This window comes from Sminthopsis crassicaudata, chromosome 1 (genome assembly GCF_048593235.1).
Source record: "Sminthopsis crassicaudata isolate SCR6 chromosome 1, ASM4859323v1, whole genome shotgun sequence".
NCBI lineage: Eukaryota > Metazoa > Chordata > Mammalia > Dasyuromorphia > Dasyuridae > Sminthopsis > Sminthopsis crassicaudata.
Window position 1 is genome coordinate 51413320 of NC_133617.1, and position 21178 is coordinate 51434497.

The following is a 21178-nucleotide window of genomic DNA, read 5'->3' on the forward strand; positions in this document are numbered from 1 at the left end:
GCTAAAAAAAAAAAAAAAAAAATCATGATTTAATCAGCCATTATCTCATCTTTCTTTCTTTTTCTTTCCTCTTTTCTTTTCCTTTTTCTCTGTATTGCCAACACCAAGCACAGTTTTTTGTACATAGTAGGTGGTTAACAAATGTTTGCTGAACTACATTGCACCAAGGGGCTGCTAGCAGATCTATGGGAAGGTCAACCTCCCCCGCCCAAGTTTGAATATTAACTTGGCCTGCACCCCCCTCCTCTGAGGGTAGGGGATGATGATGGGAAACAAAGCCTTCCCAGTCACTGCTGGCCTGGAAGCACCAGCACTTGAGGTTTCACCCTGCTCCCACAGCCAGCTCACCCTCACCAAGTCCGGTTCACAGGTCTCAGTTACTCCCCCATTCTCTTTCCCTTTTTGGAACCCAAGCCCAGCAAGGGGGGAGGGGTAGCTTCCGGTTTGGTTAGCTCTACTCTGCAGTAGAAAGGGGATAGAGAGCAGCTCTGGTGGTCAGAATTGGACCCTGGAGAAATAAGGAAGGAAGATGGGGCGGGGAAGGGCAGAGAAGTTTCAGCCTATAGTGAATTGCTTTATTACATTTTCAGAGCTGCCCAAACTCTCTTCAGTTCCTGCCTGCCTGGAGTCTTGGGCATAGCCAACTGGCTGGCTCAACTGCATAAAGTCTGGTGAGATAAAGGTGTTGGCTCTGGGTCTTTAGGTCCAGGTTTCCCTGCCTGGTGAATTCAGCATCCCGGCACCACATAATCATCTTCATCCTCGGCCCCAGGCTGAGGGGAAATTTGGCGGTCTGGGATGCAGGTCATGTTATCCACATTGCCATAGATGGGATGCTCAGACCTGGAACTGTTCTCGTAGTTCATATAGAGGTCCTCAGGCTCTGGAGAAGCCCCTCTGCTTGGAGAAGAAAAGACAGCCAGATGTTAGAACAGTGTTGGGGTGATGTGGGGTGGGTTAGAGTGGGCTGGGAGGAAGCCAGGGAGGAAATCAAACTTATTCTGGCCTTCTTGGGAAGTGAGTGATTGCAGATCTGGCACTAGAAGGAAGGACTTTATGGTGTTCAATCATTTTCAGTCATATCCAATTCTTCATGACCTTATTTCTAACCCTCCTCGTGATACCATTTGGGGTTTTCTAGGCAAAAATACTGGAATGATTTACCATTTCCTTCTCCAGCTTATTTTACAGATGAGAAAACTGGGGCAAACAGTGAAGTGACTTGCCCAGAGTCAAACAGCTAGTAAGTATCTGACTTCTGATTTGAACTCAGATTCCCCAGAAGTCATCTAATTCAACCTTTTACAAATGAGGAAACTAAGGTTGAGAGAAATATTAAGGTCACACAACTAGTACAAAAGTCTAAATCAAACCTAAGTTTTCAAAACTAACCCGCCAAACCTAAGTCTTCTGGGGGGTCAAGTCAAAGATTTATTTTGTTCATTAAACAATCCTGTCTGATGAAAGTCTGGGCTGGCTCATTTCATCTTCTGAATCATCACTGGACTGGACCCTTCCAGTCCCCCACCCAGCCCACAACCTGTGCTATTGCCCTGGAAGAGTTGGAGGTAGGGATTGCCCAAATAAAACCCCAGAAACCTTGGACAAAACACCCATATTCTCCCTCCCTGTTTCTCAAATGAAAAATGAAGGGCTTAGAAAATTCTATGGAGACATAGAATCAGCTCAATATCTGTGATCATTTGGAAGGAGACTTCTAATAGCAGGCCAGGGCCAGAAGTAACCGCAGTCCTGGCTAACTGCATTTTCAGGTTCCATTAAAAGGAATAGCGAGAAAGAACTGTTCCCTGTACTCTTTTCATACCACATTAGGAATACTGAATTCAACCCTGGAGCTACATTTCGAAAGGTCACTGAAAACTGTAAGTGTCCAGAGGAAAGTCCAGTATGGGGAGGGAACTGGAAACTAAGATCCAGGTTAGTAAACTGGGGTCATTTAGGCTGAGAAGAGATGCCCTGAGAGAAATGGGGGGGGGGGAAATCAATGAGAATTGTTTTCAAGTATTTAAAGGGACCGTCATTTAAAAGGGACTAAACTTATTCTTCTTGGTTCCAGAGGGCAGAACCAGAACCAGAACCAAGGGGTGTAGGTGAGGCAGATGTAAATTCTCACTTATAATTTAAACCACATAAACTGAGCCGTAATGGAATGAATCACCTCCAGAGCTCATAAAGATGAGCTGGAGATGACCACATAGCAAGCAATGTCACAGAGTAAGATCCTGCTCTGGAAGAGGCTGGACTAGAGGTGTTCCAAGGTCCCTACCAGCTGAGAGACTCTGATTTAGTCGAACAGCCTAACCACTTTACAGATGAAAAGATTGAGGTCCAGAAAGGGTAAGAGAGAGCAGAAAAACAAGGAGTAGAATCCAGATCTCCTCACCTGTAAAATGGGTTGGCTCTCCGTCCCCCCCCATATTCTTTTGCACAAAATACTCCTCTAATCTGCATTTAAAACTTTAAGATGGGGGACAGCTGGATTGTGCAGAGAATAGAACATATGACCATAGATTTCCTAGCTGTGTGACCTTGAACACTTAATCCCAATTGTCTCGGCTAATAAAATAAATGAAAATAAAGCTCTAAGAGGGTACGGGGTGATTGTGAGGACCATAGGGGAAAGGTTGTATGAACTCACACTTGAAGCCTAAATAAGGGGAAAGAGGAGGGAGGATGAAAGGAGATTTCTCCGGGGGATACAGTGAGGCTGGTCACTCACCTATTGTGGCAGGGCTCCGAACTCCGCTTGCTGGGCTGGGGCCCCAGAAACAAGTTTTCATAGACCAGAGCTCCAGGGCTGCTTGGGTCTGGACTAACAGAGGGGGCAGTGAAGCTCCGGCTGCTATAACGAGGTTGCAAGACCGAGGCCGAGCTCGTGCTGCCCTCCGAAGGCTTCCACGGGCAGGGCTCGGGGGCGGCCGACCCCCGTTTCCTGTGGATCCTTAGGACCATCCCCACGATGCCCCCGGCCAGCAGCAGCAGCGCCAGCCCCACGGTGATGCCCACGATGGTCCCCACGGGCGGCTCACGGCCGGGTTCGCAGTGTTGCTGGTAGTAAGAGGTTACATTGACGTTGCTCCAGCCGTCGATGCAGGTTAGCTGGTCTGAGCAGCTTTGGAGCTCCCGGGCAGATTGACAGCTGCAGTTCTTGGGGCCCAAGGGCAGGCTGCAGTTGGGAGCCGATCCCTGGCCCTCAGAGCTAGGCAGCAGCAGGAACAGAAGCGGCAAAAGGAGGGGCGACCAAGTGCCAGCAGCCTGCATCCCTGCGGCCTAAGGAGAACCCCAAATCCGGGCCTCAGAGCTCTCTTGAGCCTGGAATGAGCCTCGGACTTCTAGCCGTGGCTAAAAGCAACTTCCTCCCCACCCCTCAAAACCAGCTCTGTCCCTCCTTCACCCCAGCCCATATGCGACTGATGCAGTTGCTCCGGAAACGGGAACATTTCCCACCCCCGCTCCAGGCCACAGCCCTAAAATCATCATTCGACCTCCTCTAAAGCCTGCAGCCAGGGAAACCCTACAGCAGTAGTGTGCTGCACTGCTAAGTGCAGAACCCTGGATTTCCTGCCTGAGATGAGGAGAGGGGAGGAAGGGAGCCCAGAATCCTTCTGCCGTTCAGACTCAGAGGCCCAACCTCAGAGACCTCCTATCTCTAAAGACTCCCTCCTCACACACTCTTTCCCCCCCTCCTCACACACTCTTTTCCCCCCCTCCTTAGGCTGGAAGGGCTAGATACCCATTCTCAAAGGTGCGGGGGCTACTGGAAGGAGGGCGTGACTCACCTGAATAAGGAGTCCAAAGTCAAGGATGGCTCCCTGAGAACCAATGCCTCCCTGGCCTCTCTCAGCAGCCCAATGAGGTTCTGTGCTGGGAGAGAAGAGGAACAGGCAGATGCCCTGTTATTTGTAAGCCTGAAAGGATGAAGTCGCCAAGTCCCGGGGTCCCTCCCCTTTCCTCCTCTGTCCCTTCCCCCCTCTGTCCCCACTTCTCAGAGAAGTCGCAGTTCTCACAGTCTGAAGAGGAAGGATAACCGCATTCAGTCAATTTGGTCTAGGTCTAGCTTCATTGGGGACACGGAAGGTTTGGTCTCTTTAGTTCTGTGGTTGATCTTCCCTGCTCCAAATGGACCTTGGCTTAAAGCTAGCACAACTGAGAAATAGGATGGAAGGATGGAAGAACAAGCTAACTTTCTATCCTCTAATGCTTTCTATCTTTATCTGAAAGGTGAGGGATTGGATTAAAATAATAAGTCATTCCTGAGAAACCCCAACCGGTAGGACCAGAACAAACCACCCCTATTCTGGGGAACCTTTGTCTTTTGCTTCAGAGAAGGGGTTCTCTTCTTTATTCTTCTCAGAGCAGGGTGACCCATCTCCTTTCCATATATACAGACAACATTTCTATTTAGGCCCTCATCACCCTTTTCTTGGACTATCCAAATCATTTCCCAATCAGTCTCCTCCTACATAGAAAGGAATTTGTGGCCAAAAGAAGAACTCAAGTACATTACTGAATGCAAAATGAATAATTTTGATTATATTAAGTTAAAAAGCTTTTGTCTAGGGGCAGCTGATTGGTGTAGTGGATAGGGCACTAACCCTGAAGTCAGGAGGATCTGAGTTCAAATGTGACCATCTCAGACACTTAACACTTCTTGGCTGTGTGACCCTGGGCTAGTGACTTACTCCCAATTGCCTCAGGGGAAAAAACGCATAAACAAAATCAATGCAGACAAGATTAGAAGAGAAGCAATAAACTGGGGGGGGGGGGTTCTGATAAAAGCCTCATTTCTAAAATATATAGAGAATTGACTCAAATTTATAAGAATTCAAGCCATTCTTCCCATATACAGCTTCTTTTTTAAGTTTATTGTAAGTTTATTTTTAATACACGTTGCTTTATGAATCATGTTGAGAGAGAAAAATCAGAGCAAAAGGGAAAAACAATGGTAGAGATTAAAAAACATAAAAAAGAAGTGAATATAGCATGTATTGATTTACATTCAGTCTCCCTAGATCTTTTTTCTGGGTGTAGATAGCATTTTTTGCCCAAGTCTATTGGGATTGCCTTGGATCACTGAACTACTGAGAAGAACCAAGTTTTTCATAGTTGATAATCACATATTCTTGCTGTTATTGTGTACAATGTATTCCTGATTCTGCTTGTTTCTCTCAGCATCAATTCATGTAAATCTTTCCAGGCCTTTCTATAATCACCTTGTTCATCATTTTTATAGAACAATAATATCTCATTACCTTCATGTACCATACAGCTTCTTTATCCAAGTCACTCTTAATACAGCTACCAGGTAGATTTTCATAAAGCACAGATCTGACCATATTCTGCTACTAAAGAAGGTTCTATAATCCTTCTGCCTCATTCTTGTCTCTTGAATAAAACATCAAGTGACCTGTTATTTAAAGTCCTTCATCATTTTGTTCCATCTGCTTTCTCAGGCTTATATGCCATTATTTTCCTTCACAGATGCCCAGCACAAACTGGCTGATTTGCTATGATCCTTTTTCATCATACTTTCTTCTGCCTCCATACGGCTGAACAGACATTCACATTCTTGGAATTCCCTCTCTCTCTTCATTTTTACTTATTAGAATCCTTATTATTCTTCAAGACTCAGTTGAAGGGGCACTTCTTTTTTTTATTAAAACTTTTTATTTACAAAGCATATGCATGGGTAATTTTTCCAACATTGACCCTTGCATAACTTTTTGTTGCAAATTTTCCCCTTCTTCCTCCCATCCCCCCCATCTGGCATGTTAAATATGTTGAAATACATGTTAGATGAAGGGGCACGTCTTAATCAAGGCCTTTCATAATCTTCCCTGTCTTTCCCCACCCCCAAATTCTTAGCTGGAGCCAGCTAGATTGCAAAGTAGATAGAGTGCTAGGTTCAGAACATAATATATGACATATATACATAATACATGTATAGACATATTACATATGTATATATCAGTAAATAAAAACTAAATACATAAAATAAAGTAAATACAAAATAATATGGGGAGGAGTATTACTAATTAGATATGGTAACTTGTTTAAAAGAATTGCACATGCTTAATCTATATTGGATTGCATGCTTTCTTGGGGAGGGAGGATAGGAGGGAGAGAGGGAGAAAAATTTAGAATCCAATGTTTTGCAGAGGTGAATGTTGAAAACTATCTTTGCATGTATTTGGAAAAAGAAAATACTCTTAACAATTTATATGCATGTATGTGTATATATATATATATATATATATATATATATGTAAATGTATATATACACATATAAGCACATATATGCACACATAGAGTGTCTTCAGAGTATTTACTAGCATGTGATTTATATTTCTACAATGCTATTTCCTCCCCACAGATGTAAGCTATTGATGACAAAAAAGGCTTGTCTTTGGCCAGTTTCCCAGGGCCCAACGCAGCTCCTGTCCCATTGCTTGTGGAAGAAATGATGTTTTCTGGCTGGGACCTGATGGTCCCCAACAGCAGAGACCAGGTTTTCCTTTCAGACAGAACACAAGGCCTTTGTCTTCCTCCTCAAACTACAGAGTCCTGCTACCCTTCTTCATAAGGCAAGATTCTCTTCCTCTCCCCTTAGACTGCAGATTCCATTCTGGCAGGAGCGTGGTCTCCCTTCTTCTTGAGGGCAAAAGTCTTTCTGATTGTACAGTGACTCTAACCCTAACTATGAAATTAAGAGAGTACTATCTGCTTCCCTTTTCCTTCTGGCTATTTCCCTAACCTCTTTCCTTCTTTTCCTAGTTAAAACTGATAGTTTCATCTGTGAATCTGAAACTGTGTGTTGCCAGGAAGGTTAAAGACAGCTCATCCTGGGAATCCCCCATCCTACCCCCAGGAAGAAAGGGAGGCAGTCGAAGGCCTGTATCAGCACAAATGGGGCCCTGTCCTCTCTAGAGTCTCTGAGCAAAGGAGGAAACAGAGCAAGGGGAAGTGAGGTATCTGCCAGGGACAAGCCTTTCTAGAAGAATAACTAGGGCTTTGACATAGAAGAGTCTTTCAGAGGCTAACCAAACTCCTAATTTTACAGATGAAGAAACTGAGACTCAGAAAAAAGAACTGACTCTCTCAAGATTGTAGAGAGCCAAGAGGTAAAAATCCATTCCAGGTCTTGAATCTTACAGTAATTTGGCTCACCAAAACTCCTTTTTTTCTGATTTTAATAGCAAAGAAATATTGTTAATATGTGATTAGAAATCTATCAACTGAAGCAAAATGTAAAACTGTTATTCAATGGATCAAAGGCTTATCTTTGATCTTAGGACAGGAAAAGCATCTCACAAGGGAGACTAAAGGTATTTGGGAGAAAAGTACTTGAGAACATTAATATAAGTTTACTCTGATGTGTATGCATCGCAACTATTTACATCTCTGTCTAAGTAACCAAGATTAGGGCTTAATTATTTACACCTCAGTAGATCTTGTTTGTCAGAGAAAACTATTAGAACTTCAAAGAGTGTACTTTATATCAATTCTATAAGCATTTGATGTATATATATTTGTCTCTCTGATCAGTGAACTTTGAAGAGTTCATATTTGAAACTCTCTCCACCTGGCCCCTGTATTTTCACACCCTTCATTCACTACTGGAGCTGGACTCCAACACAAGATCACAGAGGCAAGCCAAGATTCCAAACCAAGTTCTTTGATCCCATGTCACAATCTACTGATACCATGTTCACCAGTTAAGGTAAGGAGTACGAGATTAGCTAGGGTCTATTTGTATAATGTCTGCACTCCTCCACCAACCTATTTCCCTAAGGAAAGTTCCGTGGAAACAGAAAATGGGTACTCCAGCATCCAGAGTCCAGATGGATACATTCTCCTGTGCCCTTTAATGCAGAACAATTCCTGGTTTCCAGCTCCAGATCTTCCACTATCTCATTGTTGTATAATCTTAGGTTTACAACTTTTACTCTCTTAGCCTTGGTTTTTTCCATCTGTAAAATGGGTGCATGATTCTTGGACTCAGGGTTTTGTGAGGACACCATTTTGTAATTTGTGAAATGCTATAGAAATATGGGAAAAGAGCTGAAGATTTTAGTGGACTGCAAGCTTTATGTGACATAAGGCATTGGATTGACTGAGGATAGTCCAAAAAAGCCAATGTGACTATAAGAGAAGCTGAGGGTTCAGGATTAGGGACAGATCACATGAGGAGTATGATTGTTCCTTTCTGGGTGATGCATTTCAGGAAGAATGGTGACAGCCTGCAGAATATCCCAAGAAAAATGGCTGTATTCTTATATAATGTTCTATTAAATAGAACTCTAAAAAAATTAAATAATAAAATTTTTAAAAATTTAAAAGAGCTCTGAGGTTTTAAGCTCTTTCTAAATCTTCTTTTATCCTCACAACAATCCTAGGAATTAAGTGCTGTTAATATTCTCATTTTTCAGATGAGGAAACTGAGGCAGACAGAAATTAGTGTTAGGGCTATTTACTCCCCATAGAATGTAAGATCTTGAGTTCAGGGGCTGTTTGTTTTATTTTTGTTGTTTTTGTTTGTTTGTTTGTTTTGTTTTTTATCTTTGGGTTTCTAGTCTCTTGAAGCAGGATGTGTATCAGGTATGTCAAACAGAAAGCTTTTCTCAAAGTCATTAAGTCCTGGGTTTGAGTTTCACTTCTGCATCCAAGTCCAAGTGGGCCCATACTGAGTATGTGACACTGGACAAATATTTCACTCCTGTGCTTTAAGGTGGTAAATTGTAAAGTGTAAGTTAGTAAAGTGTAAGGTATAAGTTAGTAAAAGGTCTTTCTTCACCTGTCTAGTCCCATGCCAGTGCTTGGTGTGTGCAATATCTTAATAAATACATATTGGTTGATTGACTGGGATAGAGAAGGGACTGCAAATCATACTATCAGAGTATCCAAGAATCTATTGGCCTGGAACTGTGAGGATGGGGGCAGGGGGTATGACATGAGAGCTGTCTTCAAGCACTTTAACAAAAAGAATTGGATTTATTTTACTTTACCCCAGAGGGCAGAAATAAAAACAAATAAAGGATTTGGGAAGTTTAACAATTAGAGACATTCTACAATATAATATGTGTAATACTGCAAAAGCCACATATTGTAGTCAGGAGTTAAATTGAGTGCTCTTGGACATTTTTTTAAATTATGCAATGAGACCTCCTATATTATTATTATTCAATAGTACGTAAACTCAGTAAAGGTTGACACACTCATTTTGGACATTTTAAGGTATCTGCTATAGTGCCTAGCTCCCCTTAAGTTCTGCTTTCTACACAAAACCTTTCTTAATTCCTCTGAAGTTGTTAATGCTCTGTGTTCATCTCCACACCGTGAAATTACTTGACATTTACTTTCACTGAACTAGAGAATCTCCACTGGAGCCCAGCTTTGGTTCCTCAAAGAGAAACATGATCTAATCTTTTATATATATGAGCAGTAGATTCTGGTTGGTCCCATGATCACTGTAATGGAGTGGGGGTTGTGGAACTTTGTCAGACATCACTGGTGCCTGAGCCAGAAGGAATCATCCACTCTAAAAGTTATAAGGAACAAAGTTTCTGGTTTCAGTTCCAGGGGAAAGAAGATAGCTGTAGTCTGCAGCTACTGGAGGGAACCTCAGAGAGCAAGATCATTTGCCAGACAGTGCAGCTGGGAACCTTAGCTATGGCTGAGGAGTGAAGAGAAGAGCTCAAGTTTCAGACTTCAGAAAATGACAATAAGAAGGACCTGAGGCTTGAAACATCATTCCCTAGACCATGGAACTACAAAATGACTATACTAATAGCTGCTAAAAACAAAATAAAACAATAAATAAGTAAATATGAGTAAGCAAAGGAGGAAGAACTTAAGCATAGATACTTATATGGGACTAGAGAAGATCCAGGTTAATATTCAGAGGAAGATAATGGAGCATTAAAAACAACAACACCAACACCACCTTTTTCAATGAGAAATGTCAAATGGTCCCAAGCACACAAAAAAATTCTTGGACAAACTTTAAAAGGATGTTAAAAATTAAATAAGAGAGATTGAGGGAAAATAGGGGAAAAAAAATAAAAGCAATCCAAGAAAATTACAGGGGAGGGAAAGTCAATCAATTTGAAATAAGGAATTAAAAACTCCAGGAAGAAAATAATTCCAGGGAAACTAAAATTGAATGAGGAGAACTAATTAACATTCTAAGAAATCAAGAAATCCTATGACAAAATAAAAATTAAAAAATAGAAGAGAAACTAATCTGAATAGCATATCAAGGAGAAATAATATAAGAATTATGAGACTCGGGGGCAGCTAGGTGGCGCAGTGGATAGAGCACCAGCCCTGAATTCAGGAGGACTGGAGTTCAAATCTGACCTCAGACACTTAACACTTCCTAGCTGTGTGACCCTGGGCAAGTCACTTAACCCCAGCCTCAGGGGGGAAAAAAGGAATTATGAGACTACCTAAAAATTACAATAAAAAAAGAATCTTGATACAATATTACAAGAAATTATCAAGGAAAGTTGTCCTGAACTTCTAGAACAAGAAGACAAAGCAGAAATTTTAAAAATCCACTGATCATCACCTAAAAGAGATCCCTAGAGGAAGACTTACAGGAATAGCATAGTCAAGTATCAAAGTTCCCAGGTTAAGAAGAAATTATTGGAAGCAAGAGGAAAAAAAAATTAAATACCATGGAACTACAATAAGTATTACACAAGATCTAGCAGCTATTATGTTAAAGGACCATAGTCCTAGAATGTTAAATTCCATAAAGATGGAAATTTTGACATGTGACATCCAGGAGAAATATAAAGTAAAAATTAAAAGATCCAATTATAAGAGACCCAATAAGGTCAAATTGTTTACTTCATATATGTGAAAATATTAGCAGTACTCTTATGATTATCATCATTATTTGGGTAGTTTGAAAGAAAGGCTTGAACTGTATTGAGTATGATGAGATGATTCTTTTTAAAAAAAAACCTGTATAGAGAGAGATGAAAAGTAATTATCTTATACAAATAAAACATAAAAGGAAAATCTGATGCAGAAGTTAGTAGGGAAGAAGGTGAGTAATGCTAGAACCTTACTCTTATCAAGAATAATTTTATATATGTGTGTGTGTGTGTGTGTGTGTGTGTGTGCGTGTGTATAAAAGTATACTAAATTCAGAAAGAAATAAGAAGTCAAGGAGATAAAGTAAAGGGAAGGGAGGGACTAAGGGAGGCATTTTTAGAAGGGTAGATAAGTTAAAGAAAAGGAGAACAAGGTAGCAGGTAGAAGTAAAACAGAAGTGAGGAGAGAGAAAGTAAATAGAGTGAGAAGAATAGTGAGGAAAAATAAGAAAGAGGAAAACATACAACAAATAATAGTAGCTTAGAATGTAAATGGCATGAATTTACCCATAAAGTGAAAATGGATGGCAGATTAAAAAATTTAATTCAACAGTATGTCACTTTGAAAAACCATTATAAAAATGAGAGATACACACAAAGATAAAATAAAGAACAGGAGAAGGATTTATTGTGTAAAAATAAAAAACAGGGATAGTAATCATGATTTCAGACAAAATAAAGTAAAAATATATTTAATCAAAAGTGAAAAATGGAGAAATTGTACTGTGTGTCAGCAGCATTGTTCAACATTGTTTTAGACCATTTAAAATACCCAGATAGTATAAAATACCTAAGCATACATTTGCCAAAACAGGCACAATAACTATATGAACATTAACACAAAGCACTTTTTTTTTTTTACAAATAAACTTAGATACAAATAATTGAAGTAATATTTATTGTTAGTAGGTAGATAAAGGCAACATAATTTTTAAAATGACAATTGTATCTAACCAATCTATTTATTCAATGTCATGCCAATTAAACAAGTAAAAAAAAAAATTTGGAAGAGCAAAAGATCAGGAACTTCAAAAAAAACAAAGTAAAAAATGTAAAGGAAGTAAATTTAGTAGCATCAGATCTTAAACTATATTATATGATATATAATATAATAACAAACTAAATTATATTATTAAAATACATTGTAAAAGATCAATTTAAATTATTTTAAATTAAAATTTTCTCATATAAATAAAATCTATATAGCCAAGAATATAAGGAATGCAGAAAATAAGGAGGTGGGGATGAACTTTCATAGATGATTTCTCAAATAGTATATGATTGAGTTGGAATATTTGTGTGATATAGGAAATTATGAGTGAGTTGATTTAGGAAAACATGGAAAAACTTGCACCTATGAAAGACAATGCTATCCACCTTCAGAGGAACAGATGACAAGTAAAAAGTGCAAAGCAAAGAGTGCCCACTAGATGCCTCTACTTCCTCTCCTTTCACTCTAAATCCTCAGCAATTTGGTTCACAACTTCATCATTTAAATGAATCTATTCTCTTCAAAGTTATACTTCTCTCTCTCCCTCCCTCCCTCCCTCTCTCCCTCCTTCCCCTCCTCTCTCTCTGTCTCTCTCTTCCTCCCTCCCTCTGAATTTAGTCTGCATGTAGAGATAGTCTCTTTGTCCAAAAGTGACAATGTCACTTTCTCAGCACCTCAATGGAATGAACCCATTTCTCATTGTAATATTCATTTTCTCATTAATTGTGGCAATCAGAGTCGATTGCCATCCTCAGGAACATCCATTCTTTCAAGGACATATAATCTTGAGCCCACCATCATAAGGGGTCTTTGACATTCTAGAATGCCATTGACAGCTTTTGTTAATAAAATGATCAATTACACAGAAATTATGTCTCTCAAACTTTTTAAACATCATATAGGACTTCCATGATGGGCTGGCTAGTTTTATCATTCCATTCTTTATAATGTAACCCCTTTCCAGGCTTTCTTTATTTTTTTTTCACACACTATGAACCAACTATATAGGTTCCCATGCTCTTCCCTTGAACAGGACCTACTATCTTCCAACTCTGTACCTTTACAATGGCTATTTCCAATGATCAAGACACTCTTCTTCCCTATAATTTTGAAGACAATCATTGGGGAAAAATAAAATATTCCATGTGTTTAAAGAGTTTCTGAAGATAACTGTATAAATATGTATACATATATTGGATCTAACATGTATTTCAACATATTTAACGTGCCAGCTAGGGGAGGAGTGGAGGGGAGGAGGAGAAAATTTGGAACAAAGATTATGCAAGGATCAATGTTGGAAAAATTACCCATGCATATGCTTTGTAAATAAAAAGCTTTAATGTTAAAAAAAAAAAAAAAAAAGAACCATGCCAAATAGATTTTGTTGAGATTTTTTAAATCTCTAAATGGGAGTCCTTAAAACACAAAATGTCAAAGCTATCTAGATCAGATTTATTGACATACAGTTCAGCAAAATAGCTCCTAATTATGAACTCCCTAAGAAAAAAACTCCAGGTTCAAATGGATTTACAAGTGAATTCTACCAAACATTTAAAGAACAATTAATTCCAATATTATACAAACTATTTGGAAAAATAGGGGAAGAAGGAATCCTCCCAAATTCCTTTTATGACACAGATATTGTACTGATATCTAAACCAGGAAGGGCCAAAACAGAGAAAAAAAATTACAGATCAATTCCCCTAATGACTATTGATGCAAAAATCTTAAATAAAATATTATCAAAGAGATTACTTGTTATAGGCCAGAACTTGAAACAAGGTGTTAATTCTTATGTACTTAGTTCACACCTTTAAAGGAGTTCACATATTAGTTTACACACTCACACCTTTAGAGAGCATTTAGGGGAGTTCACAAGTCCACTAAAGACAAGCCCACTCTTGGACTTCCAGGAGGTTCACAAATCAGAAACCCACAAGCCCACTCTCTGGGAGGGGGAGTCAAGATTCATTCCAATTTCCACCTTTGTGCTGGATGGAGACATTTGGAGAGAGGTCTCAGAACCAAGGAGAGAGCTAGGCCTCTAAGAAAGCTAACCAGGCCCAGGAAAAGAGACAAGACTTTGAAGGAGAAAATAAAGGATCTGAACTTTTAGCTCCTGGCTGCATTTGGGATTATTGAACTGAACTGAAAGGAAGGCTGCTTCCAGAAGCTCCCCAAGAAATCTGCTCCCAGAGAATAATTACATTTTAGAGAAGAGAACATTACAATTACTTATCACCAGGATAATATACTATGACCAAGTAGGATTTATACCAGGAATGCAGGGCTAGGAAAACTATCATCATAATTGACCATATCAATAACGAAACTAACAGAAATCCCCTGGTGGGGGGGACCTGACTTAGTGTGACCAAAATTTAATTTATATATTTGTGTCTGGACAAAGAGTCAAACAGTGTAGTTAGCATAGCAGCAGTGATGAGGCACAGCAGCAACAATGAGTCAAGACAGTCTAGTGACAAAAAGCCTGTTCATAGCAGCCCCATGTCTGGGCCTATTGGAGCTTGCCAGAGCGCAGAGACCATCAGTTCTGTGATTTAGTTGTAGCAATGTTCATACAGAGGATAAGCACAAAGGATTGTTGTTATGTCAGGCTCAGAGCACAACTTGCTTGCTGAGTTTTAGCTCTGGAAAACAGGGAGTCTCTTAATTTCTTGACAGTAGAATTTGAATGGTACTTCTTTGGATATGCAATTTAGCCCTATGAGATGAGAGGTATTCTGGTCCCTTCCTACAGAATATGAAGGACCAGCTGCTCCTAGTTGGCCTCTTAATCCTCTGGCACGGAGATGGAAGTGGGGCAATGTGAGAAATTATTATTAATAGCTAATAACTTGGAGGAAGATTCAGAGCTCTCTCCTTTTTCTAAAGTGCTTTAAAAGTGCAAATTTTCTTCAAACTGTCATTACTGATAATTGGTTGGTTGCTGCCCTTCATTCTTGCAGAGGACCAAAATAACATCACCATGTTAGAGTCAGGTTACAGTATGTCTGACTGTGGCTGATCAGACCAATACGAACTTAGAATGCTCTGACATAAGTCAGACACACAAAGTCCCTATGAACATTTGGGGGCTTCTCTAACTTTGCACATCTCACACTTCTTCTGAACTAATTTGATTTTGCTTTGATTATATAGCACAACATCTTCTCTGATGAGGGCATATGATGCTAGGTGATCTTGTTTCAGTGTCTCCCATAACATGCAATCAATTCTAAAGTTCTTAAGAGAGATTTGGAGAGTATCCTTGTATCACGTTTTTTCTGACCATCTTTTGAGTGCTTTCTCTGTGTTAGTTCCTCATAAAAGAATATTTTTGGCAAGCATGCATTTGGCATTCTAACAAAATGGCCAGTCTGACAGAGTGGTGCTTTCTACAGTAGAGTTGGAATGGTTGGTAGTTTAGTTCAAAAAAGGACCTCAATGTCTGGAATCTTACCCAGCCAGATGATCTTCAGAATCTTTCTAAGACAATTTAAATGGAAGTGGTTAAGTTTCTTGGCACGGTGCTAGTAGACTGTCCAGCTTTCACAGATACAACAATGAGATCAGTACAATGGCTCTGTGGACCAGTTTTTATAGTCAGTCTAATCCCTCTCCTCTCCCACGATTTCCTTTGAAGCCTTGCAAACACTGAGCTAGCTCTGGCAATGCATGCGTCAATCTCATTATCAATGTGGACATCCCTGGAAAGTATTCTGTCAAGGTAAGAGAATTTATCCACAGCATTCAAAACTTCACTATTTGCTGTAACGATAGTTCCACATATGGATGGTGTGGTCTCAAGCTTTCCCACTCACCAATGGAATATAACAAGGCAGTGTGCTTGCTCTCCTGCTTTTTAGCAAGATATTTTCAGCCATGTTGTCAAATGCCTTCCATGAGGACAAACGTGGAATCAAAGTCAGCTACCATGCTGACAGCAAATTCTTCAACTTGAAAAGGCTACAAGCCAAAACTAAAGTGGAGGCTTGCGTAGTGATGAAGAGAGCCATCTACACCCAGAGAGGGAACCGTGGGAACAGAGTATGGGATACAACATTGCATTCTCACTCTCTCTGTTGTTACTTGATTGCATTGTGTTTTCTTTCTCAGTTTTCTTTTTCTTCCTTCTTGATCTGATTTTTCTTGTGCAACAGATGTATGCAGATGCAACAGAGTATGGATTGATTCTCTGCTCTTTGTGCTAATTTTTGGCCTAACAATTAATAAGATTGCATTAATTCTCCTGACCTTGGTAAAAACCCACCCAACCTTACAAAGAATTTAATCTAAGATGGGAAAGCCTATAGTGTTCCGCTCAGATTTAAGTGGAGCATACATTTTTTGAATTGGTAGCCTAAATCTATGGGTCATCTGGTAGAGAATACCTTCTTTATCCAAAGAAATATTCAATCCTTCTTTTTAAGATAGCCCACCTATAATCACATTAACTAATTGGATTTGATTGCTATTTAATGGATCACCTACTGTTTTGAAGAGTATTATAAACTATGAGTCTGCTACCATGTTTGCCTTTTGTCTAAGAGAAATCTCTGATCTTTTTTAAGCTTTTTATTTTCAAAACACATGCAAGGATAATTCTTTACTACTGACCCTTTCAAAACCTTGTGGTTCAATTTCCTCCCCTTCTCTCTACTCCCTCCCCTAGATGGCAAGTAGTCTAATATATGTTAAACATAGTAAAAATATATGTAAATCCAATATAGGCATACATATTTGCACAATTATCTTGCTGCACAAGAAAATAATATCAAAAAGGGAAAAAATGAGAAAGAAAATAAAATTCAAGCAAACAACAAAAGAAGTGAAAATGTTATATTGTTATCCACACTCAGTTCCCCCAGACTTCCTTCTGGGTGTAGATGACTCTTTTCATCACAAGATCAATGGAACAGGCCTGAATCATCTCATTCTTGAGAAGAGCCTGGTCCATCAGAATTTGATCATCATATAATTTTGCTGTTACCACATACAATGTTCTCCTGGCTCTGCCCCTTCACCTAGCATCAGCTCGTGCAAGTCTCCCCAGCACTCCCTGTAATCATCCTGCTGATCATTTCTTCTAGAACAACAACATTCACATATCATAACCCACCCAGCCACTCTCCAACTGATGGGTATCCACTCAGCCTCCAGCTTCTCACCAGCGCAAAAAGAGGGCACTCTCTAATCTTAAGGGTCTCACAGGCTAATGGGAAACAGCTATACACCAATAAACTATTGTCAGGGTGAATTGTAAATAAACCATATAGGGAATACTCTAACATGAAGGGAGATTGGAAAAGGCCTTTTATTGAAAGTGAGATTTTATCTGGGATTAGGAAGGGGAAACTGAAGAGAGAAAGCATTATAAGTAAGGGAGAGCCAGGAAAAATGCCTGGAATCAGAGAAAGAGGGTTTTGTTCAAGGAACAGCATGGAGGCCAGTGTCATTAAATCAAAAAGTATGGAGGGACCTGGAGGAGGTATAAAAGGCTAAAAAGGTTGGGGGAGGACAAATTATGAAGGGCTCTGACTGCCAAAAACAGGGTTTTGTGTTTGATCCTGGAGCAGACTGAGAGCCATTGGAGTTAATTGAATAGGAAATGATATGGTGGGAACTTAACTTGAGTAAGATCACTTTGTGGTCTGAGTGGGATGAAGTGGGAAGTCTTCAGAAATGGGAGCCCACCCACAAGCTATCCATATGTGGGATAATGAAGACCTAGATCAGTAGTAGCAGTGCCAGAGGAGAGGAAGCATCAAGAAATGTTATGAAGGCAGAAGGGGAGACCTTGGCAATGTATCGGATATGGGAGTAACAGGGAGGATGGGTAGCTGGGAGGATGGAGCTGTCTTCAACAGTATTGGGAAATTAGGAAAAGAGGAGGATTTAGGAGACAAGAGAATAATTTTGATCTAGCATATTGAATTTAAGATGTCTTTGAGATGTCTAATAGACAACTAGATATGCAAGACTGGAAATCAATAGAAAGATTAGGACTGGATAAGGAGATCTGAAAATCATCAGCATAGGTTTGATCACTGACTTGATGGGAGCTGATGAGTTCATCAAAGGAAATTGTGTAAAGGGAGAAAAGAAGGCTCAGGTCAGAGCTCTTTGGTATCCATGGTTATCGGGTATGATCTGCATGAAGATCTTATGAGGGAGAGTGAGGAGAGGTGAGTTAAATAGAAGAAAAACAAGGAGAGAATCTCCAAAAATCTATAGAGAAGAAAGTACCCAAGCAGTTTAAAACCTGTCTCCGACATTTATGGGCTGAGTGACTCTGAGCCTTAGATAACCTTTTATCTACTTCTGTTTTCTCATCTGTTAAATAAAAATAATAATATCACCTACTTCCCAAGGTTGTTGTGAGGATTAAATGATATTTCTGGACAGCACTTTGTAAACCTTAAAGTATTATATGTACACAGAAAGTTACTATTGTTATCTTATTTTCCTCATCTGTCTAATGATCTCTAAGATTCTGACATTCTGTGCATGTGAACAAGCAGCTTTCTAAGACATTAGTTATAGGTAAGATGCTGAGAATTACCTACACGCAAGAGGAAGACCAAAAAGAAAAAGCTCTTTTCTAGCTTTGGCATCTTTTGTTTCAAGGCCCCTCCTTCCCAGCCCTGATATCCTGTATTCAAAGGTCCTTTTGCAGCCCTGACATTCTCTGTTCTCAGGGCCCTCCCAGTCCTGATATTCTTTTGCCCAAGAAGCTTCCAAACACTTGTTATTCTGTCCAGATTCTATGTTCCCAATCTTCTCCAGCTCCTCCAATCCAATCTCTATACTTCATAGACTCTTCCAAATCTAATCACTAGGACCCCATCTCCCCCACTTTCTCCATCACCACTTGAGAGCTTTGCTCCTTCCTTTGTCATACTCCTTAAGCAAGCTTGGCACAGTTCCTGGCACATGATAGAAACTTCTAAATGTTGATTAACTGACTGAAATGAGGATCTTTTCTTTGAGAAGAGGAAGCTTGAGGGCTTACATCTTCTTTTTCTATTTTTGGTGTCTTGCCCCATTAGTCCCAGTCATTTGAATGGCTTCAGTTTCCCACCATCAGTTTCCATCTCAGTTTCAGGTCCCATCCCTGAGGTCACCATTATTCCAAAGCTCAGCATTACCTAGAGCTCCACTAACACTATTTTATCCATTCCACAAACATTTATTAGCACAGCACTGCACTCAACTCTGGCCAAAAGACAACAATTAGATGAGGCATAGTCTCTGTCCTCAAAGAGTACTAATTTCAGTCTAATTACTAGATTTCATGTGGCTCTGACTAAAGGAAGCAAGGGAGGATCCACTTACCAGCACAGACAGAGAGTCAAAGTGGAAAGAATATTAGATTCAGAGTCTGGAATCAAATCCTGACTTTATCATTTTTTACCTCAGCAATTGTGGGCAAGGTACTCCAGCTCCTGACTCTGATCATCCCTCATTCCTGGAATGATCTCTCCTTCCTTATCCATCTTCTGCTCAATCCCTTCTAAAATCCCCACCTTCTTCAAGAAGTCTTTCCCACCCCCAACCAAAAATTAAACTCGAAATACAAAAATTAAAAGGAGAAATCAATAAAATTGAAAGTAAAAAAACTATTGAATTAATAAATAAAACCAAGAGTTGGTTTTATGAAAAAGCCAATAAAATAGATAAACCTTTGGTAAATTTGATCAAAAAAAAGAAAGAGGAAAATCAAATTGATAGTCTTACAAATGAAAAGGGGGATCTTTCCACCAATGAAGAGGAAATTAGAGAAATAATAAGGAGTTACTTTGCCCAACTTTATGCCAATAAATTTGATAACTTAAGTGAAATGGATGACTTTCTCCAAAAATATAGGCTCCCTAGATTAACAGAGGAGGAGATAAATTGCTTAAATAGTCCCATTTCAGAAAAAGAAATAGAACAAGCTATTAATCAACTCCCCAGGAAAAAATCCCCAGGGCCAGATGGATTCACATGTGAATTCTACCAAACATTTAAAGAACAATTAGCCCCAATGTTATATAAATTATTTGAAAAAATAGGGGATGAAGGAGTCCTACCAAACTCCTTTTATGACACAGACATGGTACTGATACCTAAACCTGGTAGATCGAAAACTGAGAAAGAAAATTATAGACCAATCTCCTTAATGAATATTGATGCTAAAATCTTAAATAAGATATTAGCAAAAAGACTTCAGAAAATCATCTCCAAGATAATACACTATGATCAAGTAGGATTTATTCCAGGAATGCAGGGCTGGTTTAATATTAGGAAAACTATTAATATAATTGACCATATTAATAATCAAATTAATAAGAACCATATGATCATCTCAATAGATGCAGAAAAAGCATTTGACAAAATCCAACATCCATTCCTACTAAAAACTCTTGAGAGTATAGGAATAAATGGATTATTCCTTAGAATAATCAGGAGTATATATTTAAGACCGTCAGTAAGCATAATATGCAATAGAAATAAACTGCAACCTTTCCCTGTAAGATCAGGAGTGAAACAAGGTTGCCCACTATCACCATTACTATTCAATATAGTACTAGAAACGCTAGCCTCGGCAATAAGAGCCGAGAAAGAGATTCAAGGAATTAGAGTAGGAAATGAGGAAATCAAACTATCACTTTTTGCAGATGACATGATGGTATACTTAGAGAACCCCAAAGACTCTGCTAAAAAGCTACTAGAAATAATTCAAAATTTCAGCAAAGTGGCAGGATACAAAATAAATCCACATAAATCCTCGGCATTTTTATATATCACTAACAAAATGCAACAGCAAGAGATACAAAGAGAAATTCCATTCCAAACAAATGTTGAGAGTATAAAATATTTGGGAATCCATCTACCAAAGAAAAGTCAGGAATTATATGAGAAAAATTACAAAACACTTGCCACAAAAATAAAATCAGATTTAAATAATTGGAAAGACATTCAGTGCTCTTGGATAGGCCGAGCGAATATAATAAAGATGACAATACTCCCCAAACTAATCTATTTATTTAGTGCTATACCAATCAGACTCCCAAGAAACTATTTTAATGACCTAGAAAAAATAACAACAAAATTCATATGGAAGAATAAAAGGTCAAGAATTGCAAGGGAACTAATGAAAAAAAACTCAGAGGAAGGTGGTCTAAGTGTACCTGATCTAAAGCTATATTATATAGCAGCAGTCACCAAAACCATTTGGTATTGGCTAAGAAATAGACCGGTAGATCAGTGGAACAGATTAGATACAAAGGACAAAAAA

The 21178-nt window shown here is 39.2% G+C and overlaps 1 protein-coding gene across 2 annotated transcripts; it reads right to left on the reverse strand.

The window, feature by feature from the left end:
• Nucleotides 1–561: 561 nt before the first annotated feature.
• LOC141562615 (leucine-rich repeat-containing protein 25-like) lies at nt 562–3928 on the reverse strand. 2 transcript variants are annotated; one of them, XM_074302628.1, is made up of 3 exons: nt 3801–3928; nt 2741–3291; nt 562–897 (listed from the first exon to the last, which is right to left on the reverse strand). In XM_074302628.1, exons 2-3 carry the CDS (start codon nt 3280–3282, stop codon nt 729–731), a joined length of 711 nt encoding a protein of 236 aa, XP_074158729.1. In that variant the 5' UTR covers nt 3283–3291; nt 3801–3928; the 3' UTR covers nt 562–728. The 2 variants fall into 2 exon arrangements, with proteins under 2 accessions (XP_074158729.1, XP_074158722.1); XM_074302621.1 differs by having other exon boundaries at nt 562–900.
• Nucleotides 3929–21178: the final 17250 nt, after the last annotated feature.